Below are 23,364 nucleotides of genomic sequence, written 5' to 3'. Positions count from 1 at the left end.
ACGAAATGGCGGCACGGTAGAAGAGGGAGGGGGTAGAGATCGGGCACCATTAGAAGGAGAACCTGATGTGGGAGCAGCCAGTAATGTGTCTAACTGTACGTTATTAGTTCGCGGCGGGTGAAAGGTTACGCTCACTGTAGCCAGGTTACTCTTGCTAGCTGCTGCTTCTCCCCTCCCTCTGTATTGCCCTCCGCCGATTACTGCCTTCCTTGTTTCTCGCATGGTCGCGGCTAAGATATTGTCCGGATACCACCGACAGCTCACAGATCTGTTTCGCCGATAGATACCACCGATATACTATACGTGTATACTCGGGAGAAAGATGGAACGAAAGATCGAGCGGCGAAGGAAGAAAGAAAGAGGAACGTGCTGTTCTCTCATCCTCCGCCTCCTCTCCGTTCTATACGTATACTACCCTCCTGTATCCGTTGTATTAAAAATGTGACGTCATTTAACGAGCCTATCTCGCGGCAACCATCTCCCGGCCATTCGTCATCGGTATCCTCGTATTCGGGATTACGTCCACCGGTGGCTACCATCGCGAGGAATCGCTGTTCGTCGCTCGTTCCACGGCCTCGAATGACGAACGTGCCGACTCTTTCCTCCGTCTCTTTTCAATCCTCGAATTTAGCCAATTGCCGTTTCGGTGCACAGGATGCTTCGAAAATCAAGGGAACGAGATTACCATCTGTCGGCCATTGTTCGAGTAATTAGGCGAACATTTCGCCGACGAAGACGACGACAATTAGCCTACCCGAAATAAACAGCCGCTTCCGTGACCGATGTTCGATACCTAGTTTTCGCAGGAGAGAATTCCGAGCAACCGCCCAGGTAATGGTGTTTAACCACGATAAATAACCGTTTCAGCCGGAATAAACAGGCATAGGTTGTTCATAAAACGAGCAGCTGCGCGCCGCCGCGTTTCTGTTAAGCCTATAAACGATTACCTATCAATCCCGGCTCCGTAGATGGCCGTGATACACCGCGCGTATACTCGTACGTGTACGTTCCTCTATCAAACTATCAGTTATACTCTATCAATCCCTTCACCGAACTGGTCTGTCTGGTAACCTCCTCGCAATCCCCATCGACTAATCTTTCGCGCGCCGTAGCGTCCGGCTAATTCGTTTCTGTTCTCCGCTGACAAGGTGAACTCGATGAGTCAACGTCTTCTTCCACTCTGTTCGCCGCGTCTAATCGCGAGGGGGGGAATGGGAGGTGAATGGGTGTGATCATCGATCCGAGTGGGAGCAAAGGTGCAGCGTGGACGGTCTTCCTGGTTGCCCCGCCGGATGAAATTACGCATCGCGAAGACGACTTTGTGGAAAGAAAAAGAGCGGAGGAACACCAGAGGAAGGTTGTTAAATCCTCTCTACCTGTCCTCCTTCCACCGATCCAGAACTCTCTCGCTCCCTCCCTCCTGCCCGTCTATTCTCTCACCATCCCCCACCGTGTTTCCATGTAGGTAGTACATGCACACCAAAGGGAATCCCACCGCACGTCTCCTCGGCAAACAAATGCCCGCGTGACGGGCGTGTAATGAAGATTTTTCTCACTTGAGAATCGAGCTTGGCGCCTTCGGGAACCTCCACGTGATACTCGTTCCTCTCGAACACTGGGGGGTTGTCATTCACGTCCTGAACCTCCACGCTCAGGCTGAGGTTCGCGGAGAGACCGGCACCGTCCAACGCTCTTATCAGCAGACCGTGCCTCTGCTGCGTCTCGTAATCCAATCTCCTCGCTAAATAGAGCTCTCCCGAGCGGCCGTCTATTCCGAACAAATCGTTGCTGTTTTGGCCAAGCACGTAACGTATCGGATGCGACGGAACGACGTCCGGATCTGTCGCGTGTGCCACGTAAAGAGCCGTGTGAAGGGGGTGAGATTCTGGTACGGAAATACGGACGCTGGTCGCCAGGAACGTAGGAGCATTGTCGTTCACGTCTTCGACGTTCAGTTCCACCTGTATTAACCGGAGAAACGATACAAACGCGGCGTTCAGTTACAAAGGTTTCTTCTCCCGCGGCGGTAGTTGATGTTTTTGCAGTAGTGTGCCGGAGAACTTTTACCTGACAGTAGCCGACAGATATTCCGTTGCGAGCCTCCACGCTCAGAATGTACTTGTCCCGTGCTTCTCGATCCAACGGATGGCGAATTCGGAGCATGCCCGTGTTGGGATCCATCGTTAGATCCGGTTCTTCCTTCACCAAATAAAATCTGGTTGGCCGTTCACCTGCGAACACAGTTATTATCGTTATTAAATGTCGTACAAAGTGGCTTTTTCTTGTACTTTTCTTTTAAATAATGATCGTTTTAAGAACGACCATCGGAAGCTTGAATCTTTGATGGAGGAGAAAGGGCCGTGAAATGGACGATGCAAACCTCGTATTAATTTTTTTCCTCGACCTTAGCGAACCAACGGTTCGTTGGTTTCTTTTAAAGGCGGAACACCGGAGAGAGGAAACGAGGCGGAGAGAGAGAAGACTGAAAGCGCAAAAATGATGAAAAAGTATATTCGGATACTATATAAGCAGGCTGCTCGTTAATTACAACTTCAGCTTGTTCTCACGTGCGCCTTTTGCTCTTTTCCCTTCCCTTCGGGGTGCAAATTGCACGAAAATCTTGGCAATCAGTGGAAGCGCCGCGCGATTCCAAGCCGCTTCGAACTGTGTGATCGATTGATTGAATCGAATGACCGCGATTTCGCTAAATACCGTCCTGCAAAAACCTATCTCGCGCGTATACAGCACTCATCATCCTTTAACGACTCCACCAATTGCCCCGTGCACGCATACTCGCGAATTCCACTCTCTCCCCTTCTTCTTCTCCCCCCTTTCTCCCCCGACTAATTTCCACGGGAGTCGAAACGGACGCGTAGAAGTAGGACAGGACGTATGATCGATGACCCGGTGGTTACACGCGAAGAGATCAACGTTAATTTCCAACGTTGCCTGATATTTTCGAGCGAGTTGCACCAAGAAAATCGACTAGGTGCATACCTACGTATACGTGTGTATCTATACATGTGTACATATATATATATATATATACACTGCACGAAATCAATTAATAGGCAAATCGAGCAATCATTACCGCTGGCAGACGCAATTGCATGATGAACGATTGGACGGGAGAGCAGGGCATGTTTGCCGCATAACGAGTACCGTTCCCTGTCCGCCCACGTTCGACGCGCGCCAAGAACCATAGGGATGTTCCGCCGCCACGCGGAATCCCACGTGGTATTGTTCTCGCGTTAGGCTTCTAGATCGTCTTCCACGTAGAAGAGAACCGTTACCGCTTTGTCTCGCGGTTACCCCCCCGCGACAGAGAATACCTTCGTGACATTTACCACGAGCTCGATCGATCCTTTGTTAAGTCCGAAGAGAGGACTCATTTTTCCTTCTCCTCCGCGACACCACGTCCGTATCAAACGACCGGACGGCGTAAAAAAGCTGGCCGATTTCTCCAACTCATCTGATAGAGTAGACATAGGTACCTTTCCTTTTTTCCATTCCACGAGATGCTCGACGATAATTGCTCCGATCGATCGATCGCACTTCGATCCAAAAGGGGAATGCGGCTATCCACGTCCTCTCTAGATAGGTTTCGACAAACGCCACGGATCTACCGCGTTGCGATCGTGTCTCCCATGGAACCGATCGAGTTTTTCCTTCCCGACCGCAGGAAAAACCTGGTAGACGGGGATAAGGAGTAGGCACCGCCTCCGTCGGTTTACGTGGAAGGTAGCCGCCAGCGCTTCCATTTCCACGATATCCGGTAACATCAGCTCCGTCGCGGCTCTCCTCGGCCGGCTGCCTCCTCGCTGACATCCAACGACATTGCTCGTTCGGACTGTGCCTTAAAGATGGTACTCGGCCGCGGACGTGGATGGCATAATTTATGGCTCGCTATTTATACCCTATCTACCTTGCCTACCTCAACCCTCTCCGATATCCCTTTACCTCTTCCACGACGATCACGCGCAATTCACGCACATTCACAACCACCGGCCAAAACTATTTCGGGGGATTAGGAGAATCATCGTTTTCTCGATCGATCGAACTTAAAGAGAACCCGCGAACAGACCAGAGAAGCGAAATTAATACGAGCTCTCGGGTACGTATGCTGCGTGAGTACGTAACATTTCACGGGGACGCGCGTTCAAACGTCTCACGCACACGTTACGCTTGTAAACGCGCGAGCGATCGGCTGGCGTGCACCGCTACCATCGGTACGATATCGATCTCAAGCAGAAGAAGAAGAAGACGAAGGAGGTTCGCGAGCGCGCCCCGACACAGCCGACTGAAACTTATGCTTACCGGCACTCGATAGCCGTGTTATTAAAATTGTTGGAAACTCGTCCCCGCGCATGTAAATGTGGACGAGGATCGTACGTGCAGAAGCCTCCTTTGTACCTCGCGCGTGTAAAGGTAAGCAGGTTTATACGAAATTGTGTAGCTTCAAGTGTAATTGTAAAATAGCGTATAGGTGAAAGAGAGCAAGAGAGAGATTGCGCGTGCAAATACAGTGCGGTGGTTGGTAGCAGAGAAGACGTATGTACACGCACATCGCCACGCTCTACCTACACCCATCAGCATTCGGTACCCGTGTTATTAAACGTCCGCGTGATCTTTTTCCACCGACTCTCACCGCGGGAGGAGGATCCACCACCGATCCCGTACTACTCTCCGTATATAATTACGATTTACTTCGCATCCCAATACGGCAAAATCGTCCGCGTGTGTCCGTGGGGATCGTCGAGACGCGTTTCAGAACGATGCCCCACGAACCGACCGACCACTCGCCGGTGATATATAATCGACAATGTATCTCCGACGATAGAAATAAACGCGATCGTTCTATTTGTGCAACGGCAACACGTTTTTCCTCCGTGATAAACTTTCAATTAAGTTATTCGAAAGCGAGCCTCAGCTTTTCATGTTCACCGCGCGAAAATGAAACTTGCCCCTTGGTTCGTTTATCGGGGGAATAAATTGCAATCGGAGCGCGCGGTAGACGCAGTCGGTGAACGGGTTTTTCACCCGCGGTGCTGACTCGAGAGGGCTTCGTCACCCCGGTTGCACAGGCGTCCCTCCGGGGTGCCCACGTGGGTGTAACGAAGACAAATCGCTCGCGTATTTGATTAATTCGCGGAGATCGCAGGTCCAGCCCGGTGTCCCTCCGAGCTCTCGTGGCCCACGTCTCCACCTCTTTCTCCGTCGTCTCCGCACCATCTCCTCCCCCTTTGACCGTTTTCCTTGCCACTGCCTTTCCTTCCTTTTTCCGCTCCTCTTCGTCCGTTCGTCTCCGCGCTTCGTGGATCGAATCGAGAGCGAGTTTTTGCGACGGCACCCGAGCCAACCAAGAAACCCGTAACGTACTCATTACTGATTCTCGCCCTTTCGCGTCTCTACTCTCGGCGAGTCTCGGCTACCAGGTCCCCCCGTTTCGTTACGTCTCGCGAAATTTCTCCCGTGAAGGGTTGAATCTACGATCTTAATAGAAAGGTCTCGCGAGGCATCGTGTTCGCGTCCCCGATCGCGTTGCGACCGGCAAGGCTCCGGGGGTATCGTATTAACGATGCGTATCTGATCGGTTCTCGTAATTTTTAATCGTCCGAACACAGATCCGACGTTAGATTGCCTCTAATCTCTCAATCGCCGCAGTCATAAAGTTCCATTAGCATTGCAAATTTAATCGGCGGCCAGATCGCCGCGGCTAACCAACCAATTCCATCCATCGACACTCCGCCGACGTCCACGTTCCTCTTACCCGAAATGGTGTCTTCTTTAACGGGTGACGAACGAAAGTTGATTTTCGAGGCCGTTAATCCCCCACCCCCACCCCTATTAGGTTCCAGTCAATGGATCACCGATCGGTACACGGTACGCGTTTGTTGCGTGTACGCGTGCGTACACGTGCGCACGGTATACGTACGTGTATAGTATATCCCCGTAACACCTGAAAGCCGTGTGCAACACCTCGTACCACGTTGCGGCGGCCCGTAGCGTACCGACAATGCAGAAACTCGTCGAGTGGCTGGCTGCTCCTCTCGATTCAGAATAATCCAGCGCTGTTCCCGCCCCCCCTCTCTCTTATTTACAATCTATTCGCGTCTCGTTCTGCGCCACGAGTCCCGCTCATCCCTCATCCTCTTTTCTATCCATTGGCTGACGGTGTTTCTCCTCGCCTCTTTCTGGCTTTCGCAGCGTCTACCACGAGGCAAGGTAACCCTCGCGACCGACGTCGTGCCAGCCCTTTTTATCCCGTCCTCTCCTCTCTCTCCCGGCTCGTTCCTTCTCAATCGCACAAATGGAATTCATTTCTAGTTCCTTGACTCCCGTTCCCGTGCTCCTTTTCTTGTTTCCCTCGCTCTCTGTCCGCCTTTCTTGCGCGACGATACCTCGTCCTGCTTCCGCTCGGCTCGTTCTCACGTGCAACACGAGCCGAGGACGAGAAAGTTTCTGGGGGACGACGGCGATCGCGCCGATTTATTTTTCGCCGAAGCTCGCCGCGGGTGATGCGTGGTCGCCACCCTCGTATAAACGAGCCGCCGATACGGCCGCGGAATCGCGGCAAAAACCGTCTAATTGATATCGACCGTCTCCACGGTTCAAATACGAGCGGTCGCATAGCTGCGCGCCAACATTCTCCTCTAGAAGAAAAGCCAGCGGGCGAACGTTAGGCTCGCGCGTTAATAAACAGCGACGTTACGGCACGCGGTCAAGAAACCCTCCATTAGGTCGTTCGTTCGTTCGATCATCGCGTGCGGACCGGTAGTATAGAGTGGTGTGTGCAGCAAAGTAAGAAACGATCGAGAAGCCTGCTGGCAATTCTGCCCAGTCTCTAGCAGTTATCTCGCTAGGTCCCCTTTTGCCGGCTAATTTTCCCGCAGCTGGGTCTACGTACGCCCCTCTCTCTCTCTCTCCGCTCAGCACGAAACCGTTCCCAGCTTTTTCCATGTAATTCGGTGCACAGTGTGGTCTCGATATCGCTCTCGCGTCGATCGAGACAGAGAGACGACAGTCGCGAAACTTTTCCAAGGAAAGTGTAGCATAGTAGCCTACGTATGTACCTACTCATTCTAGCAGTTCCACACTTATAGAGCGTGCGTTTCTTGCGTCGCTCGCAGACAGAGAGAGAGAGAGAGAGAGAGAGAAAAAGCCGCGGTAGCAAAACCCAGAGCAAGAACCTTTCGTTTGGTTAATTAGAAACAGCAATTACCGTAGGAATGCGGTGGCCTTCGTTCACCGTTTATAATCCGATCGCGGCCGATTATACCATTTTCGACGGGTTATAAGGGTATAACGCACGGAAGATATTCGTCTCCTAAGCATCGCGGTTTAATTGCTGGCCTGTATCGGATACGAGAAGAAGGAAAAGAAGAAATGTACGGGGAGCGGAGAAAAAACCGGTGTACCGAGTTTCACAAGGAGGAACATTCCGGGTTAAGAAAACTCGCGATAAATTACAGACTGACGATTCGATCACGCCGTATAAGGACGCCACGAGTTCCCTTGCCTACGCTGCTGCTGCTGCCACCACGCTGTATACCTCACAGAGAGTTTCTCTTATTTTGCTAATTAGCTCGTAACACCGCGTTGCTTTTCAGGGGCGGCATCGCCGCCACGATAGCCCGAGACCACGGCGAATCTGGCGCGCGCCTATACAACCGGCGTAATCGCCTCCGGTCAATACTTTGTCACCTCGTTCCTTCTTTTCGTTCTGGGTAGAAACGGGCTCGACCGGCCCCATCGACCACCGAATTACCAGCTATTCCGCTCCAAATAGGCTCCCCCTCCTCCTCTCCGAACCTTACCATTCCACTCCGCCCGACTACCCGCGATCGATTTTGGAATGTCCCGAACCTGGTCGCCGGCCAATGAAAGTCAGGCCGTTTGCATAAATTCGTGGATTTTTAATTGGACGGGGTGGGCTCGGTAATAGCGACGATCGAGATAGGCGCGATCGAGCTCGGCACCCAGCAAGAACGATCGAATTCACCGTTCGTTAATTAGGCAACGGTGCATCGGCAAATTTTCGGAATAACATTTAAGCGCCAACAGCGAGAAATAGAGAGGGGCAATTGGATTTGATAGTGTTTTAATCGACCTCCTCTCACCGACCACCTTCTCCAATCCAATTGAAACGTTCCCCAAAGGGTTTAACCCTTCCCGTTCCTCTCTCGAATTCCACGTAGAGACCGCGAACCATCCCTAGCGCAGATTTACAAAAATCGTCCGCGAAAAGGACGACCAACGACAGGGACGTGCCTCCGCGAACCACCCGACACTCTACTCCGCGCAACGAAAAACGACCTCGTAATTAAATAATGATGATTAGCCGTGAGTCGTGGTAGCGTCGAGCAACGCGACGAATGCGATGAAGAAGCGATACCGTGCTAAAGGTATGCTGTCGTTGACGGGGGTCCCGGTTCTCCCTCTCTTCTCATCGCGCTCATCTTTCTTTCGTTCCGTCTCCCTCCGCTCCGACAATCTCCGCGCTTCTCTTTAACGCATCAACTCCGCTCTCCCTCCTGCCTTTCTATCCACCTTTCTACCCCTTTACAGCTATATCGTCCGACATTCTACGGGTAAAGGCACGGGACTAACGCGCGATATTTATCCCTGGAGGATCGCGCAGCTTTCGAATTTCCGAATTATACCGCAAACTTTCCTCTTTCGAACCGGGGAACGGCTAATAAACAGCTCCAAGATCCTACCACGACCGTACGTTCGCGCGAATGTTGGACCTCGAGGCACCATCGGAGAGTACGTGTTCGCGGCGCACAATAGCGCAAGAAATGCAAGCATCGAGACCGGTAAACAAACGAATAGAGTTTCGTACATGCGTAAAACGTCTCGGTGCACAGATGCGGCTAAATGGTCTGGCATGGCCGACTGGTGTACAGAGGAGGAAGAGGAAGGTTTAGAAGCGGAGGGCGGCAAGAACGACAAGACAATGGACGGCGACAATAAGGTTGCACGCGGCTTGCTATCCAGCGAAAATAAAATGACGCTCGACATTAGCTACCGTTGTCTGGTACCGCGGTTGGTGCCCCCTTACTGTGAAATATCGTTGGATTAGAAAATCGTTCGGCGAACGAAGAGTTACACGGACCACTTTAAACGTTACTCGTTCGCGTAACTTTCGTCGTTTCCAGCCAATTACTTTCGCGAGTAAAAGTTACGCCCGCGAAACTATCCTCTGGAACGATTCGGTAATTTCCCCCGACTGGAAATTCCACGGGGGTGTTCGAACGCGGTGGAAAGGGGATCGCGAATCGGCGAAGGATCGGAGGAAGAGCGAGAAAAAGATATATGGATGCGCACGTGCATGTACGGAGGGCGCATAGAGGACCTTCCGCTCTCTAGACCGTGAGATGGTAAACGGCGATAACGAGGCGCAAGTTAAGAGTGGAGAAGGCGCATCATAGGCCTAACGTTGCCCGGGAAGGGGGCCCCGTTTTATCGTTTTATCGCAGACCCCTCGCGCTGATCGCGCCTCGTAGCGCGCCTCTATCTGTGTATCTATATGTTCACACGCACACCCATGTGAAACCGTTTACACGTGGATCTGTCCGCGCTTGCCGCGCCGATCCTCCACTTTTCCACATCTGCCCGTCTTCGATTCCAAACGATTCTTCCTCTCCGACTCTGCAGCTGTAATCGACCTCGTACAGATCGCTCCTCCGCTGGAAAAGACGCGTTTTTCCTCTCTCGAGCGTCATTTACATCTGAACGTTTTACAGTTATACCGAGTATGATACGTTTCCTCTGATAGATCGTTCGAAAGTGAGAGCCAGAATGCTGTCTCTCCATTCTAGAATATCTCGACACATACCTACCGCCGACAAAAAGTTCTTCTACATTTAATTGTACATCGTGTAAAACGAGTCCTAAATAACCGATTGCTTGTACTTTCTACCTCATTTTCCTTGCCTGTTTTAACCTACTCCGTAAGAGTCACGCTGCTTGGAAGTTTTCCGACGAGTAAAGTAGGTCGACGAACAACGGGAGGAATTTCTTCCGAGGTCTATTCTCTGAAGAGTACAACACCAATGAGTTATTAAACCATCCTTGCCACAAGCCGCCGTTACGAGCTGCAGTCAAGTGACTGCGGTATTTCACCCGGCTGAACTTTCTCATGATTGGTCGGAACGAATCGGGGAACGCGTCTATTCGCGAGCGACCGATTTACATCCGGCAATAAACACGGACCTTCGAAAATGATGTAAACGAATGCTCGGCCAGCTGACGATTATCATACGCTTCTCCCTTTCCCGCATTCCTTCCCCGTCTCCCCCGTTCGCTCGCTCTCTCACAGATGCTAATACACCTCTCTTAATTCGAACCTGTACAAATACCTGCGGCCGGGTCATCGAGATCCGAACGAACGATCCCCGGGAATAGCTATCGTACCCGCACGAACATCGTTTCTTAATTAAGAGAATTGGACGCGCTTCGGGGGCAAATTTCTTTCCGACGCATAAAAACGCATTCGCTGGAAACGGCGAATCCGCCGCGCAGAGGGAAGCATCACGAGTCTACGGTACACGAGTGGTTCCAGTACAATTTCGGTATAAAGCGTAAGCTACCGGAGAAACGGCGACAGAGAGAAGAGGCGAGGAGGAGGCGAAATTCCACGAACGGAATTACGCAAATCAGACTGCGAGCATTCGTCCCGCCGTGGCAGAGAGTCCTCGCTATCTTTCCCCGCGGATCTCCAGAACCTTCTCGGTTTAGGTTGGGTCTCTTCTCTCGGGATGCAAAGCCGCGGCGCAGCCCTGGACCTCGCCGGAGAAGAGACGATGCCTGCGCGAAATTTGCAAGTCCGGCGAAAGCACGGTACACTCCGGACGGAGGGAAGATCCAAAGATCCAGAGAGAGAGAGAGAGAGAGAGAGAGAGAGAAAAGGTTCGGTGAAGGATGGGAAGCTAGCGCATCGAGCGGCTGTTGCAACGCGGAATACTTCATCTTCGAGGAGGAAGGAATCCGTGGTTTTTGCGAGCCTCTCATTTCGAACGACAACCAGAGAACCGCCGTTTCTTTATCTACCGCCTGGTGATCACCGAAAGGTGAGGTGTTCGCCACAAATTTCCTCCTTTTAATTCGACCATCGTTGAAATCGGTTCTTTACGAAACTTGGGAAGAGGTCGTAACACGGCCAGTTCGGTCCCCGAATTATATCTCCGTGTATCTTTATAGACACTTTGAAACGACGCCACTACCCGTTCATCTTTATATACCTACTGTCGTCGTTAAATTCGTTAAAGACTAACGATGTGCCAGGAGGATAAGATTAGCGGCTCGTTTCGGTTCCGAAAATTCGAAACCGCTTTTCCGGGGCCAGCGAGGGTCGCACACGAGCCGATAATAAACCTACCGTTTATTTTCTAAAATTCCATCTACTAGAATTATCCGTTTCTAAGTACCGCACCCCTATTACCGTAGCCCTATTCTCCTATCCGAAGAGAAAACGCTTCGAAAGGCAGACGTCTGTATATTCGGGACGAACTTCTTGGATATTCGGTGGATGTGCGTTTAACCGGGAGAAAAGGAGCATAGGACGAGAGAACCTTCGGGTTTCGGCGTTCCCCTCCGCGACGGGTATCGTCGAAAAGGAGCGCAGAAGAGGGAAAGTCGTGGTGCTGGGAGCCCTCAAAGCGAGCAGAGCGGTGATATTTAAAGCGTATGCAAAGAGTGCAGCAGCCGTAGCAGCAGCTCCAGCAGGGAAGAAAGAGAGAGAGGGGCAAAAAGTCTGGGACAATGGCGGCTTGCGTTCGGCTGCCCGGTATCCGACTCGCGACGATTTATGCGACCTCGACGACGGCGACGACGACGACGGCGACGGTCCACCCTCCTCTCCTCTCCTCTCCTCTCCTTCTCTTCCATCTTCCACCTTCCTCCTGCTCCGTTGTTTCGCGCGAACCCTCCTTCTCCTTTCCTCTCGCATTTACCACTCCGAGCCGCCGTTCCCTCCGCAAGAATCCCAGGGTTAGAAAAAGCGTGAAACGCTCCAAGGAGAAGAGTACTCCGGAGATTACCGGCGCGAAGGAATCCTCTCGCGTAATTCGATCTCGTTACCAGTACTTTCGATCAACGGATTAAATTAGAGTTGGCCGCGTCGAAGGTGCTTTATCAGTGGGATTAGATAATTCTCTTCTCAAGGAGAATTCCGCGTTCTCGACATCCACCGTTGACCCGTAGGAGGAAGTATTACAAGGTGGCTCTTTCTAAGAATACTACGATTTTTCTTCTTTAACCGTCTCATCCATAGAAAGAGACTGTATGTATGGTACAAGAGCGATCGAAAAGCCGAGAAAACTTGGGAGCGGCCGCTCGTTCCGCGGATAAGATAAGACCGGTCGTCTCTTTAGTCGACGCGATCACGAGTCGATGATTCCCTCTGCCAGGTACCATAAACTCGGCCGTAAAATGAAGCGCGTTCCTCACTTTGTCGCCAGGTTTTATGGAACCGTCCGTATTCGACCGTCCGAACCCTGCCCAATAAGGAGTTCGTCTACGTTGCTTTTAACGGCCCTCGTTTCTTCGCCGATCGCGCGCCCCCTCTAACGACCAGCACTGTTTTTCGTATTTCAAAAAAGAACACGGCTCTCCACCCACCCCCGGCCCGTTATCAAAACAGGTGCTCGTAAAGCGGCAATAACGTCTTCCGACGGTGCATTTCGCCGGCGATCTGATAACGCGATTCGATGTTTCACAATAAATACGAAATTAATGAATTCGCCGTTAATGTCCGCACGGTTACCACGCCAATAATTATGCAAATCTCCCCGCGCTAGAGAGCACGGTGGAAAACAAAAGGATAAACATTCGACCCACGCTAAAAAAGAGGTTCGCAGGGAATTCCTGGAAAGTATAGGCGGTGTAAGAACAGATAACATGTAACAGCAACGTAAAGAACCTGCCAGAGGAGAGAAACATGCAAGGGAGAAGAGGCGCGCGCGAGCTCTCACAAAATGAATCGCCACCTGTGCCGACGATCGCCGCGTCGGCTCGTCCGACTTTAATCTGATAATCTGATTGGCTGCCGTGTGTCAAATATTGTGGGCCCAAATGCCAGACCTCGATCTTCCACGCGAACAGATTCCCCGTTGGGACGCGTGGCCGATTGGAAGCCGAAATCACCGGATCGATCGGATCGATATAGAAAGAGCGCGACGCTTCGAACCGTGTCTTAAACTACTACCCTTTACCGAACGGAGCAGTTAATCCCGCCGGAGGTGGAAGAAGAAGGGAAGGTTTCGCGTGATTGCGCCGACGTCGCCCGCACCGTGGTAATTACGATTTATCTACGATCCCGATCGCGCCGTGGCGAACGCGAGGAATTCGAGAAACACTTTTCGTTCCCTCGTCTCTCTCTTTCGATCGCGTGCGAAGGGACGCGTTCGCGCGACCAGAAACAGACCGATCGGGAGACTCCGCGAAAGAAGAGATTGGTCCATGGGAAGACGAAGCGCGAGGGAGCGAAAGTGAAGGAGAGAGATGGAGAAAGAGGCACGACGCGGTGCTCGACGGAGGAGGAACACACTCGGGGTTCGCGCATTGATATGCAACAGGCTGCATATGCGGGCCATGCCGGCCGAACAATACGACCACCGGTAAGGCACCATCGTGTAAACTATCCACCATTCTCGAGCCTATAACGTAGCGAACCGTGCCGGTCGATACGCCACCAGACACTTTACACGGTGCATCGGGTATATGGCGCGGTGAGCGCAGGTCGTGACGCGCCGTATCTTGCATCGGATGTACCACCAGTGTGGAAACACGGATACGTACCTCTCCCGCCTTTGCCGTTCCCCTCCGCCCTCTCCGCCGCCGCCATCGCGCTCCTAACCCTTCGAGAATCGCGTCTGCATCGACCTTACCCTTCCGCCGCATTCTCAAATTCTACTTCATCTGGTCCGCCAGCTGTGCTTTCGCGCGTTCACGCTCCAAATCTCCAAACTCTATTGGTGTTGCTCCACCGCGCGGCACAATAGACTCCCCCGTATGATTTTGCATGCCGCCGCGTCGGTCGCACCGTGGTCCAGAAGAAAGGAGAGGATACGATGGCGCGCGCGAACCGTGCCCCTCGGTACGTCGCCGGTGTTTTCTCGTGACGCGACTATGCTAACGCGGTAACGCCGCGCGTGGAATACGTTTTCGATGCATTCAGCATTAAGCCTGGTATGCGACGACCGGCGGTTTCACTCCTCCTCCGTCACCGGAAATCGATAAGGCCGCGACAAGATGGTTGCCGAGTAATCGTTAATCACCGTCGGACGTTCGATCGAAACCTACCTGATGACGAGGACGACACGGCTCCGTCCTTCACGCCGCCGACGATGCTGTTCTGGGGAACGGTCTCCTTAACGGTGATGGTGTACCGTGGCTTCTCGCAGCTGGCGATTCTGTGCCCTGGGGAGGACGTGGTGATTCGGACTTCGGCGTCGAACGTGCTCTTCAAGCCTGCAGCATCTGTCGCTGTCACGTTCAACTGATGTAACGGCGACCTGGATAGTAAACTCGGTCTAGCAACTTGGAGTTCGCCTGTATTCCGATCGATGTGGAAGACGCCAGCTTCGTTGCCGTTCGTGATTCGATACGCGACTTGACCGAACAGACCCGCGTCCAGATCCGTGGCTATCAGTCTCAAAATTGGTCCCTGCATCAGACCGTCGCTCTTCAAGGTAACGTTGTACTTTCTCGGTTCGAAGATTGGCCGATTGTCGTTGATGTCCGTCACTTGCACCCTGATTATGGCCACGGTGCTCAGCCCTCCTGTAACAACAATAGGTAATTACTAGGCATACTACTCGACGGAGAAAGTTGGGAAACACTGTATGTAGAACTTGTCGCGCGGAGAGCAGAACTGCGGACCCGAGCGATTATGTTTATTTCATTCCCCGGTGAAATCCTCTTATCGAGCCAAATAACGTCGGGGTATTAGCCGGCGTAGAGAACGAATCTACGGGGACTCTCGAGAGCCGGTCGACATAAATCACCGGCGCGGCGCACCGCGTACCATCGCCTTTTTTCGGAGCCAATCAGCCTCCTACCTCCTTTCTACTTCTTCCCGCTCTCTGTTCGCCCCGCGTCGCCCGATCCTCTCTCCTTTTTCTCTCGCGCACTTCAAAGTTCATTCCTTCCGTTTTTCTCTTTCGCTTTCTCCTCGCGCGGTCTCCCTCGCTCCCACGCCGTTATTCGGAGGAGCGTGCGTGCGCGCATGTCCGTTAAAGTTCTTCTTACCCCCGGTGCAGGGTAATGCGTTCGCGGTAATATTTCAAGCGAGAGGAATTCCTCGGGGTGCCCGAGTCCTAGCAGAGTTCCAACCGCCTCTTTTCTTGCTCGTGCTGCTTTTCGAGCAATTATACGGACGAATCGATCGATCAATATGCCCGGTGTACGCTAGTATATTACTCTATATAGCCACGGCCACTCTTCCGTTGTTCGTCCTCGTCGAAACAGATCAAAAAGAATGCCAAGAAAGTTGCTTTACGCGCATCCTTTATAATTCGCTTGCCCGTTAAAGTATCGCCTCCCCCCGCCCTCCGTATAGCAGTGATATACGGTCTGACGGAAAGTAATAACGCTCCCCTCGATCGCTATCCGTAAATCATCTTATTCGTCCAAGCCTAATCGCGCGTACTCACCCCTGCCCTTCCATCGACCGTCACTAGGGTGACTACGACGACGACCGTGACTAGGGATTAATTAATCAACGGATAGGTTAGCGAAGAGGTGCGAACGCGATAACGCGGGGCTCCTGGTCCGCCAGACTGATTTAGCCCAACTCCGACGCAAGTGTTAATATTAAAGACAGTATGTAAAACGGGTAATCCGATGTTTAAACGGTTTACACCCGTAACTCATAGTAATATATGGACTCGGCCGCGCGGAGCTCGGAGCGCGACGAGATTTATAGGTACGAGTGTCATTGGAGTCATGCGTCAAGGGCCAGTCCCCTCCTTCCTTCACCCGGCTTCTCTCTCGCTCCTCCTTTAACCCTTCCCTCTCCTTCCCGTCCCATCCGCCGAAAAGAACGACCGGACCGTCTCTCCGCGCCGTGGCATCTCTCCTCTGTGTACGACTTCGAGGTATCGAAATGCCGATCTTCGGGGCCTCTGCGATACTCGGCCACGCGAATTCCCTCCAAGAAATGCACCCCTAATTTCTCTATCGACCAACTCCCGCTCCGTCTCTCGCTCCTTTCCGCCTTCTTCTTCCACGCTCACAAGCGATCCTTCGGCGCATTCCGCGCGCATCTCAACCTCGAAGATCGATCAAATTAACGATCGAATAAAACCGAATATCCACCGGTGAATGGCTGTGTGTCGTCGAAGGACGCCGCTTCCTGGACATAGGTCAACGACACTCTAACGCGTAGACCGATAGCCCGTGAGTCTGCCAGGACCGACCTTTTTAATTTCACGCGGTCGATCGTCCGAGGTGAGTCCTTTTCGAGGTGAGTGCGACGGAGGATACGGAAGATTTATGCGGCCGGTGCTAACCAGAGGTGCTCAACCAACTTCTTCTCCTTCGACTCTTCTTTCCGTTGTACGTTACGCAACGCTCGGGGAGAAATGGTCTCCTCCGTTGCTTTTTAAATCTTCCAACTTGACAAGCGAAAGAAGACACGAGGCGAGGCGACGGGGACAATGATCATCGGTGGGAGTTAAGAGGCAAAGATTTACGACGCCGCGCCGGTGTCGATACAGTCCGCTGTCTGTGCCGTTCCGGCTTTCAGGAAGTTTCTGCAACTGTGGCCGCGCCTTTCTTTGCATTTCTGCTCGTTGATCGTAGGACGTGCATCAAGATGCGCGAACCATTTCGTATGTACATCGCGTAATGCACAATTTCCAGAAACCAGATAACATCGAGCCCGGCCTCTCTTTCGTCAAGATCGCGATGCTCCGGTACCCAAATCTCCAGATGTTATCCACGGCCCTTCGTCGCATTGTTCAACCACGAATAAGCGCGCATCCTTTGTAAAAAAACAATCTCAACTCTTCCTACTGCACCCACGAGGGAGGAAACGTTCGTGGAAATTCGGCTCGTTGCTCGCTTTTCAACCGAGATCGATCCAAGCGTTATCCAGCAACCTAACTCCCTTAGGGGCCGGCGCGGCCCATCCGGTCGCTTCTGCGTCAGAGCAAAGTGACCCGCACGAGGAAGTGTGTGCATGCGCGTATCATTCAGTCGTTCGCGGATCTCCGGCACGATTCAAAGCGGGACCACTCGCAGGTAATAATTATCGTCCTAGCTCGGCCGTTATCCACCGCCATTAGCGCGATAATTCCAACAGATACTTATCGACTCGAACGCGTTCTCCGCATACTGGGCGCTACATCCAGCCAGACTAGGCGCAGACGCGGATCGCAGAATGGCAAAATCGTACCAGACGAATCCAACTAGCCGAGTAAAAGTGTAAACCGGTGGCGTAACTTCTTTGCGCGGGTTTTTTTCACCACGCGCCAGTGTTCGGCGGATAGTTATCGCCGGTGGTGTTCTCCGGTGTTGATTTCGTGCCTCGTAATCGCGTATCTTGAAAAGCGGCAAACCCGAAGCGTGTTGCCTGGCTGCTGCAACGTCCCGAGCGTCGTCAGCAGGTGGTATAAATCACGCGAAGCTGACTCGCGTGGTGCGACGCCGCTCGTGCTTGACCCGCACGCCTGCTCTCCCCCGTCATATCCAAGAGCGGTACTATTGTGCCGATGGTGTCGGTGAGTGTGGTAGCACGCCGAACAATCGTATCGATAACGAGCGACAATTATGGACGAGGAGTTCTTCTGTTTGCAAAACGGTTTCTTGCCAACAATAGACCTCTTCCTCTTCGTTCTCGTAACATCTATCTGCGTTTCACCCGACTCACTCCTCTTCTTCCCCTCTGTCCCCTATAATCTTCCTTTTAATTCCACATTTCTCTCTTCTTCTCTTTTATTCGCTTAAACGCTAATCGTCCAAGAACCTGCTACCTGTTGCAAGGTCAATGCCGGCCTTCCGACGGATCAATGGACTTCAGTCATTGTCCTCGCTGGTACGGGGCAGCCTGGACAGAGGCTGTTGAAAATGGGCACACCGTGCACCAGCAGCGAGCGAGCGAGCGAGCGAGCGAGCGAGCGCGCGCGCGCGCGCGGCAGCTCCCGTGGCCGCTTCTTCTTTTCTTCCTGGTGCCACGTTTCCAGCCGTGTGTGTCGCCACGCTCTGCGCTTTCTGTTCTCGTTTCTGCGTCGCACCTATTCTACGCGGCCGCGATAAGGGGACCGAGGAAAAGCATTGTTCGCGCTTTGCCCGCAGCTCCTATTTTGGTCACGGAAGATTCGTTACGGAACGCCAATGCTAATCGATCGACGTATCGGGCGAGAGTTTACGAGATGCCTCGCGGTAGAGTGCACTCTTTTCTCACCGTGTGAAATAATTGCATAATACCGATTTGCACATACCTCTGTCGGTGGCGATGACGGGAATCTCTAGGTAGGGTGCGGTCTCTCTGTCCAACGGTGTTCTGACGCAAATGTCCCCGGTATCGCTGCGCACCATCAGCTGTTCGCTTTCCATTCTTCCCGCGGCCAACGTGTAATTTACCATGGCGTTCACGCCACAATCCGGATCGGTCGCCTGCACCTGAAACGATCGACGTATTCAAATTAATTGCGTGCCGACAAGTGGTGTTGCTTCAACACCGTGCAAAACGCGTCCAACGATCATAGTTAGGCGAACCTATCTATTATCCACAACGAGTAAAAGGACAATTCGAGTCGAAAGAGCCGGTTGAGAGGCGACGGAGAGAAGAAGAAATAAGGTTACGTCCGGAAATTGAAAGCCAGGGTAGGTACAGGTTTAATTCGATTCGGCGTTTCTGAAACAGGATACTCCGTTGGGGACCGTCCGCGGAGATGGCCCATTCGTAATCGCGGGCCTGGTGACTAATTGTACGAGTTGCCTGTTTCGCTCCTCCCCTGTGTCCCGGAGGATTCGTGAAACGCGACGCACAAGCGGAGGCGGTGATGGACGTCTGCGTGCTTCCAGCACTTGTCATTTATGCACACACGCATCGCCACCTTTCAACCTCGATGGATTACACGGTGCAACATTTTTCGTCGCTTCTCCTTTCCCGAACGAACGCGAACGCTTGTTCGTCGGTGTACCAGCCCAGGTAAATCGAGTGTCTAACCACAGGTGAGACGAGACGGCCTTGAATTCTTCATTGACCACGAGGATGGGCGTTTCGTTCGCTCGAGAAGCAGAGGCTTTTTTTCGAATTTCGCGCAGCGGCGCACGGTATCGGAAGTGTTGCGCGATCGATAGACGGGTGTAATTGGCACCGCGATCGATCGCACGCTGGTTAACGCTCGGGACGAGCGGCCGGGGAGGGGGAAACTCGTAAATTTATCAAACGCGGAACGTAATTTGCAGGATAGTAGTAGTCGTGGTGCGTGGCAACGGTCGAGGAAAGCGAGACGCGAGCCACGGGACGGTAATGAACCCTTTAACCCAGCCAGAGCTGCTTTAATCACAGTTTAAAGTTTCTTCTCGCGTTCGAGGTATCGCACCGGCCATCTAGCCGTGATCCGAGTGTGTTCCACCGGGTGAAATCGTTCCGCCCATGTTCGACGGGAACGTGGAATCACGAGATCCCACTGCGATTGTGTCCCGATGATCGATTACTTCGTTACGTGTGCTCGATCGAGTCGTCGCTACCAATCGCTCTTCACATTTTTCAACGGAACGGTAACAACCAGTTCACTATACAAACTCTCTATGTGATTGAGCGTTAAAAGCACTTGAAGAATCTCGCGTACAACTATCCTCGCGTTTTCTACCGCGAATAAACGACCGAGTATGTATCTACCGGCGAGATAGCTACGGAAACGGCGAGGGGGGAAAGAGAGAGGCGAGCTCCCATCGAGGTAGGCGAAGAAAGACAAAAAGGAAGCAACGAAGGCTGAGAGCGAGAGAGAGACGGTAGATAATAAAGCAGGAGTCCACGAAGAATGATTTAGTGGCAGCCGGTCGAATAACTTTCCCGCCAACACTGTTGCCACCTTCAAGAGGCATTGCATGCTTTCTGCGGCTTGCTGAGTCGAGCAAGACGAGTACGACGAAAGCATTAAACACCGTGAAAAGGGGAGGAAAAAAAGGTAGGGGGAAGAGAAGCTGCGGATCGATTTTCAAAGATTCCCTAGCTCCAACCTTTCGGTTACCTATCTTTTTCCTTTACCCGGGAAAACGCGGAATGGCGAGTTTCACTTTCCTCCCGACCATCAGGCTAATCAATTACTGTCAAGCGTCATCGAGACCAATATTACGGACTAATTTCGCGCAAAAACCACTTTCGATCCTCCCTTCTCCTCCGCGGCGGTTTCACGCGGCACGTCTCGTAGGTAACGCGTCTTCGTTAATCCTTCGCATTAGTTACCGCTTAATTCCTCGTTGACGTCACCTATCCGGTGGACAACCAGTTGCGGTTCGCGGACGATGTTATCGAGTGCGTTTCTGTTCGCTGAATTATTAAAGCCGGCACGTGATACGTGCGACCGGGTATCCTATTACGACACTATGATGTTCACAATTTTTCCCGCTAATCTAGTAACTCACGATCGCGCGCGACGATAGTTTCACTTTCTATCGACAGATTAATTCCTATTCGTTTATTTTACGCCACTCCAGTTTCGTCTTCTCTCCCCTCGCCGCCCTGTCTCTCTGTCTCTCCACCGTCTCGCGACACATCTGCATAATTTTCCAATTTAGATTTGCATTTCTAAATTGCATTCCCGCGCGTTTCGTCCCGGTGATACGTATCAGATAATCCAGACTCGTCGCGAATATCATTCTTTTGTTACCGCGACCATCTTTTCCCTCGTCTCGATCGCTGAATAGAGATCTGCGGCCCCGAAAATTACACCGAACCATGGTGGGTGGTACACTGATTATTTATCAACCTTTGCCTACCGAAGGTTTTCGTTAATTTTACGCGAACAGAGAGAGAGAGAGAGAGGGAGGCTGGCGAGAACTCGGAGAGGAAACAGAACCGGGTCGAGAGAAGGAAGAAAGAGCTGTATTAAATCGCGAGCAGTTTTACCTGTTATTCGCCGTGCTCGGCGAATGTACACCAGCCGATGCATTGTTCTGCTGGTTTTTGTTGCGCCCCGACCTTGCCGGGAATATCGATTTCAATCGGGGTGTATACGGAATACAATCCGCCGTCGGTTTCCTTCGAAAAGGCCGTGCAAAGCGTGCATAGCTCGGTGAATACTAGCAAGCACGAACCAAATACCTTGCACCCCTTCTACGAGGAGAATCGAGTTGTTGTTGTATTTTCAAAAAGCTTCCTCGCACAAAGGCGAATTTCCAACGCGTTTCCTCCTCTTTCCTCTTGACTCGCGTAACATTCTGCACGGAATCACGAAGGACAACTTGATCTACCGGGTGCTCGTGGAGTCGACCTCGTTTCGTCGACTTTGCTTTAATTAACAACCTCGCTACGTTTGTTCCACCGATTATACCTTCGGTGTTTCTCGCGGTATCCAAGTTCTACTCTTCCTATTATTCGAACTGCCCTCCGTGCTGTTCTCGTCCTTTTTACGTACTAGCATTTTAGTACTATAATTAATCGAAGCAACGCGCGCAATTCACGAGCGGTAGCATCCCTCCGGTATCGGGGAGTACGAGGAAGACGGGAACGGAAAAACGGGCTCGGACGTCGCGGTGGCCGAGCATGGACCGCGGCGGTCAGTGGGGTCCCACGTTCCCTGGACCACGAAGAACGAGCGCGAGCCTTCGCTACGTGGTACGTACAAGCATCGCGACAGAGGTAGAGAACCGTCTGTACGTGCGGTGGCTGTCTACACCGGTTATAAAATACGGTGCCTCGGATGGCTCTCAGCATGCTCGCGCCTCTGCCGCCTTGGACGAGGTTCTCCGCTCTCTTTTCGTCCTTTCCTCTGCCCCCGAGCGTCCAAAAGTGTCCGAAAACCGTCACAGCTGCGAAAACACCTCCACGCTGGCTATCTAGCGATTGACCATTCTCTCCGTCTCTCTCGGAGAACGCGTGACGGTAATTGCGCGTATTTACGTTCCTATTGAACGCACGGATGGACGACCGCGTGGTGCGTACAGGACGCAAATAAGAAGACCAACGGATATTATGGATTCGTGGGTTTGGAGCCGAGCAAGGAGAAAAATCGGAGCTCCCCCGGTAGACATTTGCGTGTATGAAGCAATTATCGCTGGAAATTATTAAAGTTTCGTTCGTATAGATTCATAGGTGCTCAACGGTTAAGAAGGGCCTATTACGAGGCTGCAATCGATCTCCTGCGTAATTGCTAGACCGGTTTGCGGAACGCTCGCTACACAGAGATCCTGTGCTACAGTTAAATATGTAGTTCGTTTGAAATTCTGTTGGTGGTGCGCGCGCGGGATATCTAATAACGTCTGTTTCGTTTCATCCTCCGGAGAACTTTATAGTCGGGTCGAGGCTCTAGTTTCGCCCCGCCTCGATCAACGATCGATACGCTTCTCCTCCTCGCCGATTCTTAACAGGCTCTCCGCGGGACGATCTCGCAGGCCTCGATTAATGCGAGACGATTCGACGAGTTAATAGCCCCGCCTTTCCACGTTTTCTTCGCGGGGACGGAACTAAAAAAGGTTCCTCGATATTGTATGAAATTCCCTGTACGTTAACTTTACCGAAAGACCTCGCATTCCCCGAGGTCAACGATGCCGCGGTGCGCGCGCACCAGGCATTCGCCGTGTGTACACACACGCACGCGGTGATCGTTGCCGCGCTACGATACAACAATATTTCATACGATTATCCTCCGCATCCTTGGGTTACTAAATCATCCCCCTGGGCACCGGTAGTATCTTCCTTTTGAACGCTCGTATAATCCTTCACGGCTGATCCACAGAAACCGAAACGAACTGGAGCGTTCCCCGCTAAGTACATACATACATACGCTTTTCCTAGAGTTTCGAGTTCGGTGCTGGTGAAATTCCAACGTCACGTTCCGATGCAAATTTCCTCTCCGCTTCCTATCACCACCACCACCACCTCCTTCCCGAACACTTGAAACAAAGAGAGGCAAGAAGAGGGTTTTTCTCGGTTGCTCGGGTCCTAACCCCCCGCCGTTGCCGGTGCTTTCCGTTGGTCGTGCGTGCGACCACGCGGGCCGTCGCTTTTTGCCCGCTCGTGCTCGACAGATAGAGCTGTTCGTCGAGTAAGCTGGGAAGCCATCCTCGGTATTCCCGGCTCGCCGGCTCTCTGATGGACTGACAGTCCTCCACCGTTCGCTCTTCCTCGCTAACCGCGTTCTTTTCGATCTCCTGGCTCCCGTTCGACGCTACGCGACGCGCCAT

General features: G+C 52.3%; 1 protein-coding gene across 1 annotated transcript in view; it reads right to left on the bottom strand.

Annotated features, from left to right (window-relative positions):
* Positions 1–21,602, bottom strand: part of LOC108579132 (protein dachsous) — a 43,115-nt gene extending 21,513 nt beyond the window's left edge. Inside the window, exons 1-5 of the mRNA XM_017942583.1 lie at positions 21,513–21,602; positions 18,450–18,630; positions 14,308–14,787; positions 2,068–2,231; positions 1,557–1,961 (exon numbers count right to left, since the gene is read on the bottom strand). Of these exons, the coding sequence (XP_017798072.1) occupies positions 1,557–1,961; positions 2,068–2,231; positions 14,308–14,787; positions 18,450–18,630; positions 21,513–21,602 (1,320 nt within the window). The remainder of the gene's footprint in view (positions 1–1,556; positions 1,962–2,067; positions 2,232–14,307; positions 14,788–18,449; positions 18,631–21,512) is intronic.
* Positions 21,603–23,364: the final 1,762 nt, after the last annotated feature.

The sequence above is a fragment of the Habropoda laboriosa genome, unplaced genomic scaffold (genome assembly GCF_001263275.1).
Source record: "Habropoda laboriosa isolate 0110345459 unplaced genomic scaffold, ASM126327v1 scaffold64, whole genome shotgun sequence".
Classification (NCBI taxonomy): Eukaryota; Metazoa; Arthropoda; class Insecta; order Hymenoptera; family Apidae; genus Habropoda; species Habropoda laboriosa.
Note: the sequence above shows the minus strand (reverse complement) of the source record. Positions and strands in the feature narration are given on the sequence as shown.